General features: G+C 44.5%; 1 protein-coding gene across 1 annotated transcript; it reads left to right on the top strand.

Moving 5' to 3' along the window:
- Window positions 1-3,596: 3,596 nt before the first annotated feature.
- Window positions 3,597-16,408, top strand: ANAPC5 (anaphase promoting complex subunit 5). Its single transcript, XM_058037132.1, has 17 exons — window positions 3,597-3,811; window positions 3,902-3,981; window positions 4,660-4,769; window positions 5,158-5,353; window positions 6,291-6,357; window positions 7,104-7,205; window positions 8,269-8,459; window positions 9,313-9,394; window positions 10,054-10,143; window positions 11,026-11,207; window positions 11,682-11,817; window positions 12,042-12,116; window positions 12,914-13,035; window positions 14,161-14,268; window positions 14,825-14,972; window positions 15,541-15,703; window positions 16,052-16,408. Exons 1-17 carry the CDS (start codon window positions 3,608-3,610, stop codon window positions 16,264-16,266), a joined length of 2,271 nt encoding a protein of 756 aa, XP_057893115.1. The 5' UTR covers window positions 3,597-3,607; the 3' UTR covers window positions 16,267-16,408.
- The last annotated feature ends 124 nt before the right edge of the window (window positions 16,409-16,532 follow it).

The following is a 16,532-nucleotide window of genomic DNA, read 5'->3' as shown; positions in this document are numbered from 1 at the left end:
AACCAGGCAGGGCTTTGCCAAAAAGAGGAACAGACAAAAGTGCTGAAAATAAACACAGAGCACAAATCAAATTTACCCCTACAAAGGGTTGGATGCAATCTGCTAATTTCTGCAGGAAGAGTCTATTTTTGGAGCAAATGAGATACAAGAAGTGGGTAAAAATGAGGAAAAAATGGTGTGTAATTGTCATGTGAATGGCACACTCCTGGCAGCCTCGGGAGTAAGAGCAGATCCTGCACACAGCCCAACTTCTCCATTTGCCCTGACACCATATTTTAACTCAAAATCAGGTCAACTTTTTTCAGAAATGCTTATGCTCCTTGACAAGCTTTAGATATGCTCTGAACTTGTACACATGACTTAACAAAAAATGTCATTTTTTCCCCCAATAATAGCTTGCCATTTTAGTCAAAGTGACAGAAAAAATTGAAAAGCCTTGTGAATACAACATTGAAGCTTGCAATGGCACATTCCTCACATTTCTCATGCAGGGGACTGCTTCAAGACACCTTAAAAATATCAGTACAGCTTGGTTTTTAAGAAGTTCTAAGTAGTCTAAACTCAGTGTCACCCTTGCAGTACCAGTTATACACAGATTTTTGTTAATAATATCACATTAAACATGAGAACTCCCCATGCAGTTGCTGTAATGGGGTAAAAGCTGCCCCAGAGCAAGCAAAACCCAACATTTTCCCACTTTCTCTGTTAAGGATGTGCTAACAAGAAATCCTCCCAAACACAGATGTTCCAGGGAGCAACGTGGGCCTGGCAGAGCTGAGATCTGGTGACAGTGCTGGCAGCTGCACTCTCCACTCCTGCCTTCACTTGGGCAGATCTGGGTGAATCATGTCCCCAGCATGTGACTGGAGATGACTTTTCCTGCAGCATGCAGGACTGAAACCACGCCGAGCTTTGGCAGCAGGCTCTGAACTGTGCCAGCTCCTCCGTGGGTGAAAAGCAGCATTTCAAGAGGTTCTAATAATAAAAGCCTTGCCCTCACTGAGCCTCCAGGACTGTGCCAAAGCAGCATTAAAAGATTTAAATCTATTACTGAGAGATGTCCCATTTCCTTCTGCCACTAAATAGCAAGTGACAACGAGCTCTGTAATCCCCCAAGGTTTTACACAGCAGCAGAGCCAGAGGGAGGGAAGGATTCTTCCCAGGAATATTCATTTGATTTAATTTAACAATCTGCAACATTTAATTGTAAAGTTAAAAAAGGACAAATTTAATCGCTGGGCTTTATCTGGGGATTCCAGGTTGGATATTAATGGCTGTGGGAAGGATCAGGGAATCACAGAATTGGAATGGTTTGGATTGGAAGGGACTCTAAAGATCATTTATTTCCAATAAATGACACCTTCCCCTATCCTAGATTGCTCCAAGCTCTGGCCTTGGACACCTCCAGGGATCCAGGGGCAGCCACAGCTGCTCTGGGCACCTGTGCCAGGGCCTCACCTCCCTCACAGGGGGGAATTTCTTTCCAAAATCCCACCCAGCCCTGCCCTCTGCCAGTGGGATCCATTCCCAGTGTCCTGTCACTCCAGGCCATTGTGAACAGTCTCTCTCCATCTTTCTTGTTGCCCCTTCAGGCACTGGGACCCCAAAATTTCTCTTTTCCAGGCTGCAGGACCCCAGTTCTCTCAGCCTTTCCTCACAGGATGCTCCATCCCTCAGCTCATCCTGCTGCCCCCTCTGGCCCTGCTGCTGGCACAGCCTATTTCAGGTGAGACAAAAGATGACTTTCTCAGCTGGGTTACCTAATCCTGGATTTAATACAACCAAAGTCAGCTCTCACTGCTGGGTTTCAGGCATGAGAGCTGATTTAAATATCCTTTAAAAGTGCATTCTAAATGTTCTCTCTGCCCCACGCATTGTCAGCAGAGCTCACACTCTGGCTCCAGAGCATTGCACAGAACATCAGAACCAGATGTTTGTCATTTCCTCTTGCACAGCCCAGCCTTTATCTCATCCCCTCCCCTCTCCACCCTGCCCTGCCACGACACCAGCTCCGTGTTTCCGCCCAGGCCACCGGGCTTTACTTTCAGGAAATGTCAGCACATTGACCTTTAAAAGATAACAGCTGCTGTCACTGCTGGGATGTGTGCTCAGACACAGCTCAGTGGGTTCATTGAGAGTGAGGAAACGATCATTAATTATGCCAGCAGCAGCAGCAAGCTACAATGTTAAGTTTCTTAAATGCAAATGTATCCTAGGAAATTACCCCCCACTTGATTTGCCTCCTCCTCCTCCTCTCACCACCCCCAGGCATGAATCAGGAGCAGAGCGATGGAAACCCCCAGGGACATGCAGATGTATAATAATATTGAGTTTTGTTTTGCTCTCACATACAAAAATGAGAACTATTATAATAATTGGAGTATTTTCTTTGGGAATATGATGCCTTAATGAAGTACTCTAACAAGTTATTGAGAAAATAAAAACTTACATGTGGAAACATCTTTATGGCATCACAATTAACGTGCAGGAAATCCAGAGGGGAGTGAATTCACTCTGTGGTGTTCTCTGTAACATGGAAATGCTTGTGTCAGAGACAGAGAAAATGTATTGGATAGGAGGGTTCATCTAAATTTTACTATATAAAAGATGAAACTTTTTACCCCTTGGGCTCTTGACTTGTGGAAACCTCCACCTTGCAGCCTGTGCAGAATTAAACACCATCTCTTTTTAAAACAGACTCTGTCTGTTTAGAGAGCTCCCAAAATCAGTAACCCCACCAAGCCACTGCCTGTGGTCACCTGTACCTCACCTGGTACAGCTCTGTTAGTCACAGGATAATTCAAGTTAGAAAAGACTTCCAAGACCATCAAGTCCATCCTGTGGCCAATCTCCAAACCCCATTGCAAAGAGCTGTGCCTACTTGGTTGTTGGACACTTCCAGCCATGATGACTCCACCACTTCCCTGGTCAGCCCTTTCCAATGCTTCACCACTCTTCAGTGAAGAGATTTTTCCTGGTGTCAGCCCTGCCCCTGCCCGGGCCCAGCCTGGGGCCGTTCCCTCTGCTCCTGTCCCTGTTCCCTGGAGCACAGCCCGATCCCCAGGCTGTTCCCTCCTGGCAGGAGCTGTGCAGAGCCCCCTGAGCCTCCTTTGCTCCAGGCTGAGCCCCCTCACAGCTCCCTCAGCCCCTCCAGGGGCTCCAGGCCCTTCCCAGCTCCATTCCCAGCCCTGGACCCGCTCCAGCCCCTCAGAGTCCTGCTCGGCGTGAGGGGCCCAGAACTGACCCCGGGGTTTGCGGAGCCTCAGCAGCACCAGCACGCAGAGAAAATGTCCGTTCCCTTATCTAGCAGACAACTCCCGAGGGCCGCAGCGGCCCAAGCGCAGCCCATGCCCTGGCTGTCCCCAGCCGCGGCCTGGCTGCCGTGCAGGGCAGCGCGGGGGAGCAGCCCCGCCTCAGCGCGGACCCTTCTCTCCCCGGAACGTCTCTCTCGCGCCCGGCCGGTCGCGGCGGCCCCGCTGTGGCGGCGCACATCCCCTCCTCCGATTGGCTGCGGCGCTGCGCGCGCGCCGGCGGCGGGGGCGGTGATTGGCCGGCGGGGCGCGGGCGCGCGCGGTTTCCCGGGCGACGGGCGGGCCCCGGCGCCGCCATGGCGAGCCTGCACGACAGCCTGTACTTCAACCCGATGCTGACGAACGGCGTCGTGCACGCGAACGTGTTCGGCGTCCGCGACTGGGTCACCCCGCACAAGATGGCTCTGCTGGTGCTGCTCAGCGAGCTGGGCCGCGCCGGCCCGCAGCTCGGCCTGCTGGAGCGCCGCCGCCTCAACCGCCTGCTGCTGCCGCTGCTGCAGGTCGGGCCGGGGCCGGGGCCGGGGCTGGGCCGGGGGGAGGGCGGCCCCGCTGTGTCGCGGCCTGTCGCGACATGTCGCTGTCCTCCGCAGGGTCCCGATATGGCGCTGTCGCGGCTGCGCAAGGCCATCGAGGAGTGCTGCCCGCACCTGGCCGGCTCCGTCCACATCAGGTGCGGGTGCGGGCCCGTGCGGGTGCGGGGCCGCCGGGATCCCCCGCGCTGTTCGTGTCCCTCCAGCTCGGGAAGTGCCCCGAAAACTGCAAATGTCAGGATCTGAAAGCACCGGCTGGGCCAAAACTCTGCTTGGACAGGTTTTGTACTTGTCATAGCTAAGTTCTGAAAGGCACCAACATCGAAGCGATCAGATTTAAAGTTTCTGTGGGACAGAAGTTCTGTTGTCACATCAAATAACTCACTAAACAGCAAACTCACAATTCCAAAAACGCAAGTAGTACAAAAATTTAAAAATTTTGAAAGAATTTTTAAAATTGTAAAATTGTTAGTTTTCCAAAATAAAGAGAAAAAAAAGAGTTCCTATTTGTTTTAAGAATAACCATCTCATCTAATTATTCTCATAATAAAGACCTATTTAAAAAGAAAAACATGCCCAAACACCATCATAATAATAATCATTAATATTAATATTAATATTTTACCACTATTTAATATTATTTATCTCAGTATGAAAACCTCTTGGGGTCCAAGAAATTACTTATCACTTGTGTTTGCTCATTTATGCAGGAAGCAGGGGAATATTTTGATGTCTATGTTAATACCCTAGAACATGTCAATTTTCCCCTGTTGTCTGCATTAATGCCCTAAAAAATGACACTTTCTTCCCCTGTTTAGGTTAAAACTCATGGCAGAAGGAGAACTGAAAGACATGGAACAATTTTTTGATGATCTTTCAGATTCATTCTCAGGGACAGAGCCAGAAGTTCATAAAACAAGTGTAGTAGGTAAATAATTGTTACCCATAATATTTAAATAATAAATAATTGTTATCCATATTTTTGCTGTGATATCTGTCATTGATGTCACTCCCTCAGGACACAGCTTTGTTTTTCTGGGGAGGTTTCAAATTGCAGAATGTCATTTTCCTCTTGCTCAGATGTTGCCTATTAACTGATAGTTTTGCACATTGTGAGCTTGTTACTGATTTTAACAATTTATCACTTATCTTTAGTGAGATTGATGATACACTGAGTTGTATCATTGAGATGAGACTCAGTAATTTCTGTTTAATTTCTCATTTATTTCTGTTTCATGAGGAGTTAAGGGGTGTTGTTGAAGCTGCTGGCCATGGATTTGTGTCCTGTCTGCTCACAGCAGGATTTCCCTCTCCAGGTCTGTTCCTGCGCCACATGATCCTGGCATACAACAAACTTTCCTTCAGCCAGGTCTACAAACTCTACACTGCACTGCAGCAGTACTTCCAGAAGGATGAGAAAAAGGATGGAGCTGATGAGAGTGACATGGAGCTGACAAATCCAGAGGAGCTGGATGGGAAAATGGAGAAAGAAGAACTTGATGGGCCTTTAAGGTGATCAATTCGTGTTAAAGCCTTTTCAACCTTTTAAGAAAATGAATCTTTGATTTGTTTAAAGTCTCCTGCAGCCCGGCTGAGCTTTGTGGCCGCTCGTTTCCTTGGTGCCACCGTGTGGTGACATTTGTCAGTGGCTCGGGGAGGTGGCACTGCCCCATCCTCATCCTCCCCTGGGGAACACGGCCCAAAGGCAGCTGCTGCCCACAATTTCCCTCTGTTGGAGAGGTCACTTCTGCTGCCAGCAAGGAAAGATTGCTCAATAAGGAGAAGTTGAATGGTTTTGTGTTGCTTTTCACCATTCTCCAAATAAAAGAACTCGTCTCTATTTCCCTGAGAAAGGAGAAGTGAACACTGAGAGTTTTCACCTGCTGAAGAGATGCTCCATTGTAAGAATAATTTGATGTGTCCATGTATTTAAAATGTACTTTGCAAACTGTATTTGTATAAACTTGTGCAGGAGTTGTGAGTCAGACAGCAGCTTTGGGGTCTGGCTGTGTGCTGGGCTTGCTGCCTTTCCACAGAGTAAATTACAGAACAGCTGTTTCCAGCTGTTCCAGCTGTGATGGATGTGACCAAAGTGCCCATTAATCTTCTTGGGACTCTCTTCAGAAGACAGAAAACAAAGCAGAGCCATTTAAATGTGTCAGCCCCAAATCTTCTCTGCTGTATTTCTTTAGGGTTTTTAGGGTGTATTTAGGGTAATGTTGCTGTAAACCACAGTCTCTGCAGGTTGAAGCTAAACTGTGTGAAATCATTTGGATTGCTGACTTTGATGGAGTAGATTTTGTTCTTTATTAAGTTTTCTCAGTGTTCTTTCATGCTTTGAGCTGTAATATCTCACACACCCTTATGAAGCAGAAGTGTGGGGTGTGTGATGAAATGTGTTCCTGTGCTGTCTTTCCTTGCCCTGTTTCTAACCAGTGTGTCTTACCAGGGAAGAAGAGATAGCCTGCAGTGGGCCTCTTTCCCAGAAACAAGCAGAGTATTTTCTTTCTCAGCAGGTATGTTAATTTTCATTAAATGGAGGAAATGTTCCATAACACCAATTTCACCTTGAATTTTACCCACAGTGTCAGCTGAGATGTTTTCTGTGCTCTTGTAGAGCTTTGTTGATAGCCTGATTGTTGTTGCTCAGTGTGAGCACTTGGGGCTGTGAGTGTTTCATCCAGACATGTCACCATATGCTGATATTTGGTTCTCACAAGGTCCTTCTGCTCTGCTTGCCTCACATTTCTGTGAAATGTGCAGTTTTGTTGGTTATTCCAGCTGGTAAATAAAAAAGGGAACAGAAATACACATGGACACAAATGTCAGTAATTCAATAGTCAGTAATGCTAATTTTAGTAGCTACATTTTTGTGATTTTTAAAATTAATTGAACTGCTTGCCAAAGCAAACTGGATTTATCAATTTCTTTTCCTGAGGGTTTTTTTTTTTGCTATGAGAAGATACATGCAATTCCAGTGAACAATATGTGGCAGTAGTTCTTCAGAGGGAAACTTAACCAGAATTCTTTAAATGCCTTTAAACAGTCCTTTGAATAAAGTTTTATTTGTCTTGGTCTCTGTGATCTCTGGAAATTGAACACTATAATGTAATACAGAACTGCCACTGTCATAATAGACAGAGCTGCTACAAAATCTTCTTTAATGTCCTCTCCAACCTGACAATCCTGCACCACAATATATTTTTATAACCCTCCTTGTAGAGTTACATTTCTTACTTGTACTGTTCAAATTTTATCCCAGGCTTCTTTGCTAAAGAATGATGAGACAAAGGCTCTTGCTCCAGCATCTTTACAGAAGGAATTGAACAACTTGTTAAAATTTAATCCAGACTTTGCTGAAGCAGTAAGTATCTTTTTCTTCATCCAGAATGGTTGTAAAAGGATTTCTTATCTCAAGGATAGGATTATTTGGAAGTAATTTATTCTCTATTGAAATATAAGTAGATGATAAAACTGGGAGCAAGTTGCATGTAAATGTTTAGTAATTCAGACTAAAACTTCTGAAGGTACAGGAACCTTAATTAAGCAAAGTACTTCTCCTTCATGCACAGATATAAACCTCTTAATTTTGGTGGGACTGAGTGCATTCTTGTTCAACTAAATCTAAAACTTATATAATTTGCCCACATTTTCCTAAGTAATTTCAGGCCTCATTCTCCTGTAGTTTAAAAATCATTACTAAGTGCAATATCTGTTAATTTGGCTGGTAGTTGTTCACTTTGCTTCTTGTCCTTAATAGCAATTTATACTGAAAGCCACAGAGAGCTCATGCTGAGGGACCAGAGCTGTGGTGTGAGCCCTTGCTTTGTCCCTCAACAGCTTCTTCTTGAGCAGCTTCCAAAGTTCAGCTCCTCCCTGCCTTGTTTTCTGGCTCTGCCTCCCAGCAGCCCTGGGCTGAGCAGAAGGATTTTCCTTGCTGCTGTTGGGAAGGGTATCCTTGAGAGGGCTGCCATAGTCCCTGCCTGCACTTCACAGCATAAAGGATTACCCTGCCCAGGTCTCAGTGCCAAAAAGAAAATACAGAATTTTAGCATCTCCTTTCTATCTGCACAGCATTTGGAAGCAGTGCTGGTGTTGTATCTTCCTGAGTGCAGGCACTGTGGGAGTGCTGCCTCCATTCCCACTCTCACATAAATACAGAAATTCCATCTCTGCAGAGATCTCAGACTCTCTGGGATCTTTCTGACAGATCTTGTAATCTTCACCATTTGGCAGATCCTGTTAGGGCAAACAGCCAATATTGTCCAAGAAATTATCCAGAAATTCTGCCCAGGTAGTATCAGCATTGCAACTTCTGATCAGTATTTCACAATTACATGTTTTGGACAGAAACACCCAGTAATTACAAACAAAACCTCTGGTTTGGTATCTGTACATTTAAAACTGATTTTGTTTCCCTTTTCCAGCATTATTTGAGCTACTTAAACAGCATCAGGGTGCAGGATGTCTTCAGTTCCACACACAGCCTCCTGCACTACTTTGACCGGCTGATCCTCACGGGCGCCGAGAGCAAAAGCAACGGGGACGAGGGCTACGGGCGCAGCCTGCGCTACGCCGCGCTCAACCTGGCGGCGCTGCACTGCCGCTTCGGCCACTAGTACGGAATCAGCCCCCGAGCCGGGCGTGGCAGGGCTGAGAGACCCCCCCGCCTCCTAAAAACCCTGCAGGGGATCTCTCTCACTTGGCAGCAGCTGTGGTTGGGTTGGGATCCTCTTGCGATCGTGGTTTGTTTGGGTTTGTTTTTGTTTTGGTGTTTGTTTGGTTTCCATAATAACTGAGCCATCTAAGAGTTGGTATTTGTCTGTGTCCTGGGTATTTTAAGTGTTCAATTACATTTCCATGACCTCAGAAGGGTCTGTGGGCATAATTGCCTATTTTCAGCCATATTTTCATCCATATTTTCAAGAAAGTGTGGTTGATTTTCTGCAAGTCAACACAAAGCTGATGATCTGGCAAAAGAATAATTAAACCAAAAAAGCCATCTGAGCTTTTAAAATTTAAAATGGCACATGGGTTGGGGCATATTTTGTTGATAAAGCTAGCCTACCCATCTTCATTTCTGGTTTGCATTTATTGATTGCTGCCTGGAGGCATGATGTGAAAGGACTGGAGAGGGGAAGGACACTGCAAAGTTAAGAGTAACAATTTCCACACAGGCAGATTCTAAATGTTGCCCCTGTTCAAACAATAACTTGCCACCGTGGCCTGTACAGGGTTTGAAAGACCATGTAGGGGTTACAGCTGCATTTTGGTTTGCAGATGCTGTCAGACTTTCTGTCCTGAAAACCAGAATGCACTGCTGAGTGCTGGGAGGAAAACACAGGCTGTGAAATCAGAGATCTGAGTGCATGATGCATAATTCAGATCAATATTCCTCTGGATCAGGATGCTGTATCTTGAGCACTGCAGGAACAGTAATTGTTCTCCCTCTGTCTGTCTGTCTGTCACAGCCAGCAGGCTGAACTGGCCCTTCAGGAAGCCATCAGGATTGCCCAGGAGTCCAACGACCACGTGTGCCTGCAGCACTGCCTGGTAAGAGCCCTGTGCCACTGGGCCTGGAGCTGTCTGCTCAGGGAGCTGCTGCAGAGCTCCTCTCACAGCTGCACCTCCCCAGAGCATCTGACTGCCCAGCAGTGGGCTGGCATCACTCCTGGCACGCAGGGCAAGGATCATGGCATGGTTTGTTGCAGCTCAGGGTTAATTCCTTAAGCCGGAATTGTTATCCCAGTGGAGATCTCAGTAGTGAGCTCAAAGTTGAGCCTTAGATGATGTAAAAAGAAGAAGTATTTCAGAAGCTGCCTCCTTTCTGTCTGTTGAATTCTCAGAGCCACCTTTAGAGCAAGCAAAGTGGGAGGGAAGGACTTGGATTTCTCTCTATTTTTTCCCTGTAATTAACATTATAATGAGTTGACATCAATGGTATCAAACTCCTGAGGTGCTGCATTCCACAGTTCCTGTATTTTTGTGCATCACTGAACCTCCAGGTTGGCTGGTGCCACACCAGCATCCCAGCCTAGATGCACTTCTGATATGTTTTGCTGTGCAGCATTTAGCAGAAGTTTCCTTAGAATCAATCCTCAAGTGCTTGGCATTTCCAGTGACTTTTTGTGCATTCTCTAACAGCAAGCCAAGTTCAAAGTGCTGCAGCCATCAGTTATTTGCAATGAGAATTTGATCTTTTTCTTTGCTAGAGTTGGTTGTACATCCTGGAGCAGAAGATATTTGACAGCTGTGTTCTGCTGGAGCACTCTGTGAACAAATCCTTACATTTTGGATTGCCAGTGAGTCCATTTCATCAATCCTTAACTTTATTCTGGGACAAAACCGTGTGGCAATGGGCGTGTGTGTGATCAGAGTTTGGGGTTTTGTGGCTTGTCTGTTCAAAATATGGGATTGGATTTAAACAAACATGTTTTAACACTCCAAAATCTACCTGTTTCTATGACTTTTATGTTTCCTATTAACAAGCCAGAGTTCAGTTGCTTTAATGCCAGAGCATTATTGCAAAGCTCACTGGTGTTCCTTCTAACTTGCTTGATTTTCAGGTAGAAAATCTCTCTGTGGCTACTGGCCCAGGCACATTTTGTTACAATCTGATGCTCAGGGGAGGTTCTTAGGGCTCCACCTTCCCTGAAGCTCAGTGCTGATGCCTCTGGCAGGGCTTTGAGCACATGTTTATTTGTACAGCTCTGAAATCTTGCAGGACAGCCCTCCCCTTTGATAGATTTGTTGTCTGTTGATGTTTAGTTCTGTCTTCCCCAAATCCACAATTCCTTTGTTAAGAGAATTGTTCTAAAATTGACTAAAACTGCTGGGAGATAGGAGCAGCCATGGCCTCTGTGGGGAAGGGAAGGAAAGCAAAGGCTCTGTTTTCACAGCAGTTCTGGAGAAATCCAGGTACTGCTCCTGTCCTCCTCCATAAGATTTCTGTGTGGGGGAGTGGAAATTACCTTTCACATCCAACAAAATGACATTCACATATGTGTGGGTGTGCATAAATGAGTATTTAAAGAAATGCCTGGAGCAATGTTCCTTTGTCTGTGCTGTCTTTTTGGGATTCTTTTTTAGTAGTTTGAAACTCTGCTCCAGTGTAATTTGCCAGCCTGGGGTACTCTGTTTTCTTCCATCACTGTAGGTATGTTGTTTTTTTTCCTTCTTCCCAGTATCTTGCTTCCTTGGGAATCCAGTCCTTGGTTCAGCAAAGAGCTTTTGCAGGAAAGGCTGCCAACAAACTAATGGATGCCTTAAAAGATTCTGATGTGTTGCATTGGAAGCACAGCCTGTCAGAGCTCATAGACATCAGCATAGCACAGAAAACAGCCATTTGGAGACTGTACGGCCGCAGGTATTGGCTCTCTTTGGAACTCCTGGATTAGCTGCTGCACTTGTTGGCACATAATGCATTTCTATAGGTGTAACAAGTGCCTGTGTCTCTCCAGTGCACTAAAATAAAGCAATCAGACTCAGTAAAGCAATCAGATTCAGTACAGGCTGAGTGCAATTATTTCCATTCTCTTGTGTTCCTTTAAAACTCATACTGAAGAAGAGATAGAGTTTCAATTTAGTAGTGGCAAATAGATCATAAATTGTTCCTGTGCCCCCACTTTCAGCATCTCTGTGCTTTGGCTGTGTGCAGCTTTCAGTCTGTAGTACTTGCTGTGCCTGCACAGTGCAGAGTCTCTGGACAGAAGTTATTTTACAAGTTTTCCTTCTCCCCAGGCTTAACCAGACAATGTAGACTATTGTCATAATAAACCCATAGATTAAAAATGGCTGTTGTTTGCTGCTTGAAAACTCACAGACATTTCTCTTGCACAAGCACCATGGCACTTCAGCAAGCCCAGACCTTGCTGAGCATGAACAGTCTGGAGGCTGTGAACGTGGGCGTTCAGCAGAACAACACCGAGTCCTTTGCCGTGGTGTTGTGTCACCTGGCAGAGCTGCACGCCGAGCAGGTGAGCTCCAGGCCGCTTGCACCAGGTGCCATTTGCTGAGAGCGCCTGTGGGTGGTGCTGACAGAGGGTGCAAGACTCGACTTGTGGTTTTTGCTGCCTTTAACGCCCTTTAACTCTGGGGGCAGAGACAATGCAGGGTGTTTGCTTGGCAAATCCCTTCCCCGAGGGTTGTGCTGAAAGAGAGGGGAGCAGGGTGCATTAATCAGTGTCCTTGTGTGTTCCAGGGGTACTTTGCAGCTGCTTCTGAAATACTGACACACCTGAAGGAGAGATTCCCTGCCAACAGTCAGCATGCACAGGTAGAATACTTGCATTCAGCCTGTAAGTTGTGTCACCATTGTACAGTAGGATGTGAATCCCACTGCTCCTGACTTTTCCTCTGGATGCCTTGGGCTGTATATTTTCTCATTTCCCTTGGCTCGTCCTCATGGGAAGCTGTGCAGCAGCAGCTTTTTTACAAAAGCAAGGAAAAGCTGCCTGTGTTGTTTTCAGACTGGTGAGACATTTCTCTCACCACAACCTCCTAAGATGAAGCTGTTCAAGTACAAATTTCATTAACAGAGGAATATACATCTGCTTCATGAGCACATAGAGCAATTAAATGCTCTTCATTGATTTGAAGCTTCAGAGTTCTGCTTAATTAGTGCTGCTTATTTTGATATATTACAATCCAGAAATAACTGAGATAATAGGCTAATAACCTGATTTTGTGTGACTCTGAGAAACATTGCCACAGGAGTCTATAAGATAGTATTTACATTGAAGTGGTTGAGATCTCATGAGATGTAGTGTGAGCCTTCTCTTTTCACTACAGAACAAGTCTACTTGCCTACAAGTCTGAAATCATTAGTAATGATTTAAAAGAGCCTTTTCACATAAAATGCAGTCAAGTAGGTGAGCTTCAATATTGAAACATTAACCCAGACCTGAGCATTTCTGTTGAGGACAGTAATTCAGTAATTCCAATAATTGGACAGTGGAGTTAGTGTCTGGAGATAAATACCCATGGGGGAAAATAAAAAGTAAATTCTAATTTAGGATTAGAAAATGAGCAGGCACAACTTCTAAAGCTTGTTTCTGGATGTTCCTTGTTTAGCTTTGGATGCTGTTTGATCAGAAAATACAGTTTGAGCGAGCCATGAACGATGGCAGATACCATGTAGCAGATTCTCTTGTAGCAGGAATTACAGCACTAAATAGCATTGAAGGTGTATACAGGTAAGAAATCGTGAGTCTTTCTGTACTTACAGGTTTCTTCCATGCAGATCATGAAAAATTAGCACAATGATCACTGGCAGTCAAATCTCTTACATTTTTTTCCCTTTCCAGAACTAGTTAAGGTTATGTGGTCTAACCTATAGGGCTGTTCCCTTAGAGCATGTCCTGCAGTAATAATTTGTAGTTGTTTCTCTGGGCATTTTAAGAACTGGAATAGCTGAAGTTGGTTTTATTCTAGGGCTGTGAATCTGTCATGGTAAGGTCTTCCAAATCTGCTATACTCAAACCTGAGCACAAGGCAGATTTTTATGTCAAATAGCTGGGGAGGGAGCTCAGGCCTTGAGTGAATTCCTCTGTGGCCTGGTTTCTACATCTCCAAAATGGAACAATGTGATTTTTTTTTTCCACTCACCTTAATGTGGTCTTGTTCCTAAATGAGAATGACATGTTAAAAATAGTTACAGTTAAAACTTGGTATTTGGTGAATATGAAAACCAACGAAGTGTTCAAAGAATTTCTTGTCAATTTTCAAAGGCAAAACACCTAAAAGCAGCCAGTGCCAGTCAGCCAGAAGAGCAGTATTCAAGCTGTGGGACCTGATGCTTGTCCTTCTGGAATTGGACTGATCATGAATTCCCTGATCTTTAAATACTCTGCTCAGTCTCTGGTTCAGGGCATTTGTACCCATCCCCTGCTGCTGTGCATTTGGTCCTGACTTCCCTGCTCTCCACTTTCCTGGTGCTCCATATCCTTGTTAGCTCAGGCCAATTTTAGCTGCTTTACCTCATACCTGTTTTTCTCACAGATAATCACTTATGCTCTCTAGCTTGCATGTCCTCCCACTTCTGCTGCCGGTTTGGCCTTTGGTTTTGGCAATCCCTGGTTTCTATCTAAAGCTGTTTTATGAGTTTGATCCTTTCTGCCTGGGAGTTGTCCAGTTGGCACCAGGGAGATCTGTTTTTCCTCCTGTCTCTGTGTGCAGCATGTGTACACTTTGTCAGGCTGCCAGTCTGCAGTTACAAGAAACACAGGTCACAAAATAGAGACCTGTTTCACTGTGTTCTGAAGAGCAGAATTCTGTACAAAGTACAAAAATACAGTGATGTTTTCTTTCTACCATGACAGAAAAGCCATTGTATTGAAAGCCCAAAATCAAATGTCAGAGGCACACAAACTTTTGCAGAAATTGTTGATCCACTGCCAGAAAATCAAGAACACCGAGATGGTGATTAGGTAAGAATGTTTCATTTGCAGAGTATTAAAGCCACTTTGCAGTGATTAGAATCAGCCATTTCAATTTGTCTATGTTCAGACTTCACTAGTCTTCAGATTACCCGCTGTGATTCTGAGATTACAGAGTCATTTCAATTATTAATCACAGTATGGAGGAATCCTCAAAATATTGTGTCATTTAAACCTAGTTATTTTTAATATGTAAACTAAAAGGTGGTAAAGTTAAAGTTCCATGAAGGTTCCTGGAAGAAGGAAACACTGCATCTAAAATAAATAGGAAATGGGTGTGTGTGTAGTTTTACCTTGGTGTAAATCTTGAGAGAGCTGTTTATCTTTATTTAAAGATATTTAAATAAAGATATTATATATTATATATTATATAATCTTTTCTATGCCTGTGGCATCTCCTCTTAAGGGTGTAATTGAAATGTATTGTATATGTAGCAGTGTAATTTGTAATAAAACCAATCCCATTGTGGATGGAACAATTCCCTGGGAACAAGGGGACATTTTTGACCCAGAGTGAAGTCTGTAAGTGCTGCTCCCTGTTTGCCAGGGTGCTGCTGTGCATGGCAGAGCTGTACTGGAGGTCCTCGTGCCACACCATCGCGCTGCCCGTGCTGCTGCAGGCTCTGGCCCTGGCTCGCGAGTACAGCCTGCAGTACTTGGCCTCTGAAACCGTGCTCAACTTGGCTTTCTCCCAGGTAGGGCTGATTTGTGTTTTCACGGGGCTGCAGGGCAGCATTTATTCTGGGGATCTGGATGCTGTTTTTACTCCTGTGAGATTTAAGAACACAGCCTTGTTGGAATTAAATTATTGATTGTGAAGAAGCAAACTCTGGATGTAAAAGCTTTCAAGGAAGTTAATAAACTTGAGTTTCATGTGTATCACTAAAATTTATAGTTATTGTATATAATTAAGCAGCATACATTTCCCCTGTCTTAATGTCTTCAGTTATCTTTTCATGCTGGTATTTTGGCTTTCAAGCAGCACAGGTTGGCTTGTATATTAAAATTAATGCTGGTAATGACTTCAGTTATATTGTTTATTCTGAGAGGCATGGCTGTCAGCACTGAGTGGAGAAGGCTTTCCCAATCATTTCTACTCAAAAGTTTTGATTTAAAAGAAGATTGTGGAGAAAAAGTTGAAAAAAAAAAGATGCATGTTACATCATGTTTTTAGAAACAGACATGGCTTGTGTTGGTGTTCCCTGAAGAAGCTGCTCTTATCAGTGGATTCCAGTGTGAGACTAACAAGTATTTCTCTTTCAGCTGATCCTTGGCATTCCTGAACAAGCCCTGAATATCCTGCACATGGCAATAGAACCTGTCTTGGCCCATGGAGCTGTCCTGGACAAAGGCTGTGCCATGTTCCTGGTGGCCAAATGTCAGGTGGCTTCTGCAGCTTCCTACACTCCACAAAAGAAGATTGAAGGTAGTGTGAAGAGTAATTATCTCTGAAACTGCTCACAAGTGCAAACCACTGTCTGTACTGGAGTCCTGCTACACCAGAGTGCGTTACCTGGTTATTGTATACAAAATTCACTAGGAATTAGTTGTTGCACAGATGTTTATAATGGAACGTTGTTTATCTGCATACTTTCACACATATATTTTGCAGCAAAGACTGAATAATAGAAAGTAGCTGAGAGACCACGTTGCTAAGACACAAATGGTTTTGAAAAGCTGAGGAATTTGTAATTGGCCTCCTTAGACTTGAGCTGCCTTGGAGATATTACTGTGATATTTGCTTAAATATGAATGTCCCCCTTTTTCCCCACAGCTTTGGAATCTGCTATCTTGAATCTAAATGAAGCCAGGAGTTACTTTGCCAAAGTGGACTGCAAAGAGCAGCTCAGAGACGTTCTCTACTTCCAAGCGCGGCTGTTGCACACCCTGGGCAGGACCCAGGAAAGGAACAAATGTGCCATGTTGTTCCGTCAGCTGCACCAGGAGCTGCCAGCACACGGTGTCCCCTTGATCAATGCCTTCAAGTGATGCATTTAAAGATGAGATTTGTTTGTTTTCCTGTTCTGGTTTTGTTTGTTTGTTTTCTTTTTTTATGAACACCTTTTTATTGTATTCAGTCATCCGGGTTTCAGAATAACTGCCAATAAATCATGGTCTGCTCTTGAACAAATTTGTGTTTTGTAACACAAATGTCATTTTCCACCCATTTCACTTTTATTCTCTACTTGAAACTAAGAAATTAGCAGGGAAAAAAGAGAAAAGACCCTCTTGACTGTGTTGTAAACACACTGCGG

Source organism: Melospiza georgiana, chromosome 18 (assembly GCF_028018845.1).
Source record: "Melospiza georgiana isolate bMelGeo1 chromosome 18, bMelGeo1.pri, whole genome shotgun sequence".
NCBI lineage: Eukaryota > Metazoa > Chordata > Aves > Passeriformes > Passerellidae > Melospiza > Melospiza georgiana.
The sequence above is the reverse complement of the archived record's forward strand: the minus strand, read 5'-3'. Positions and strand labels throughout refer to the sequence as shown.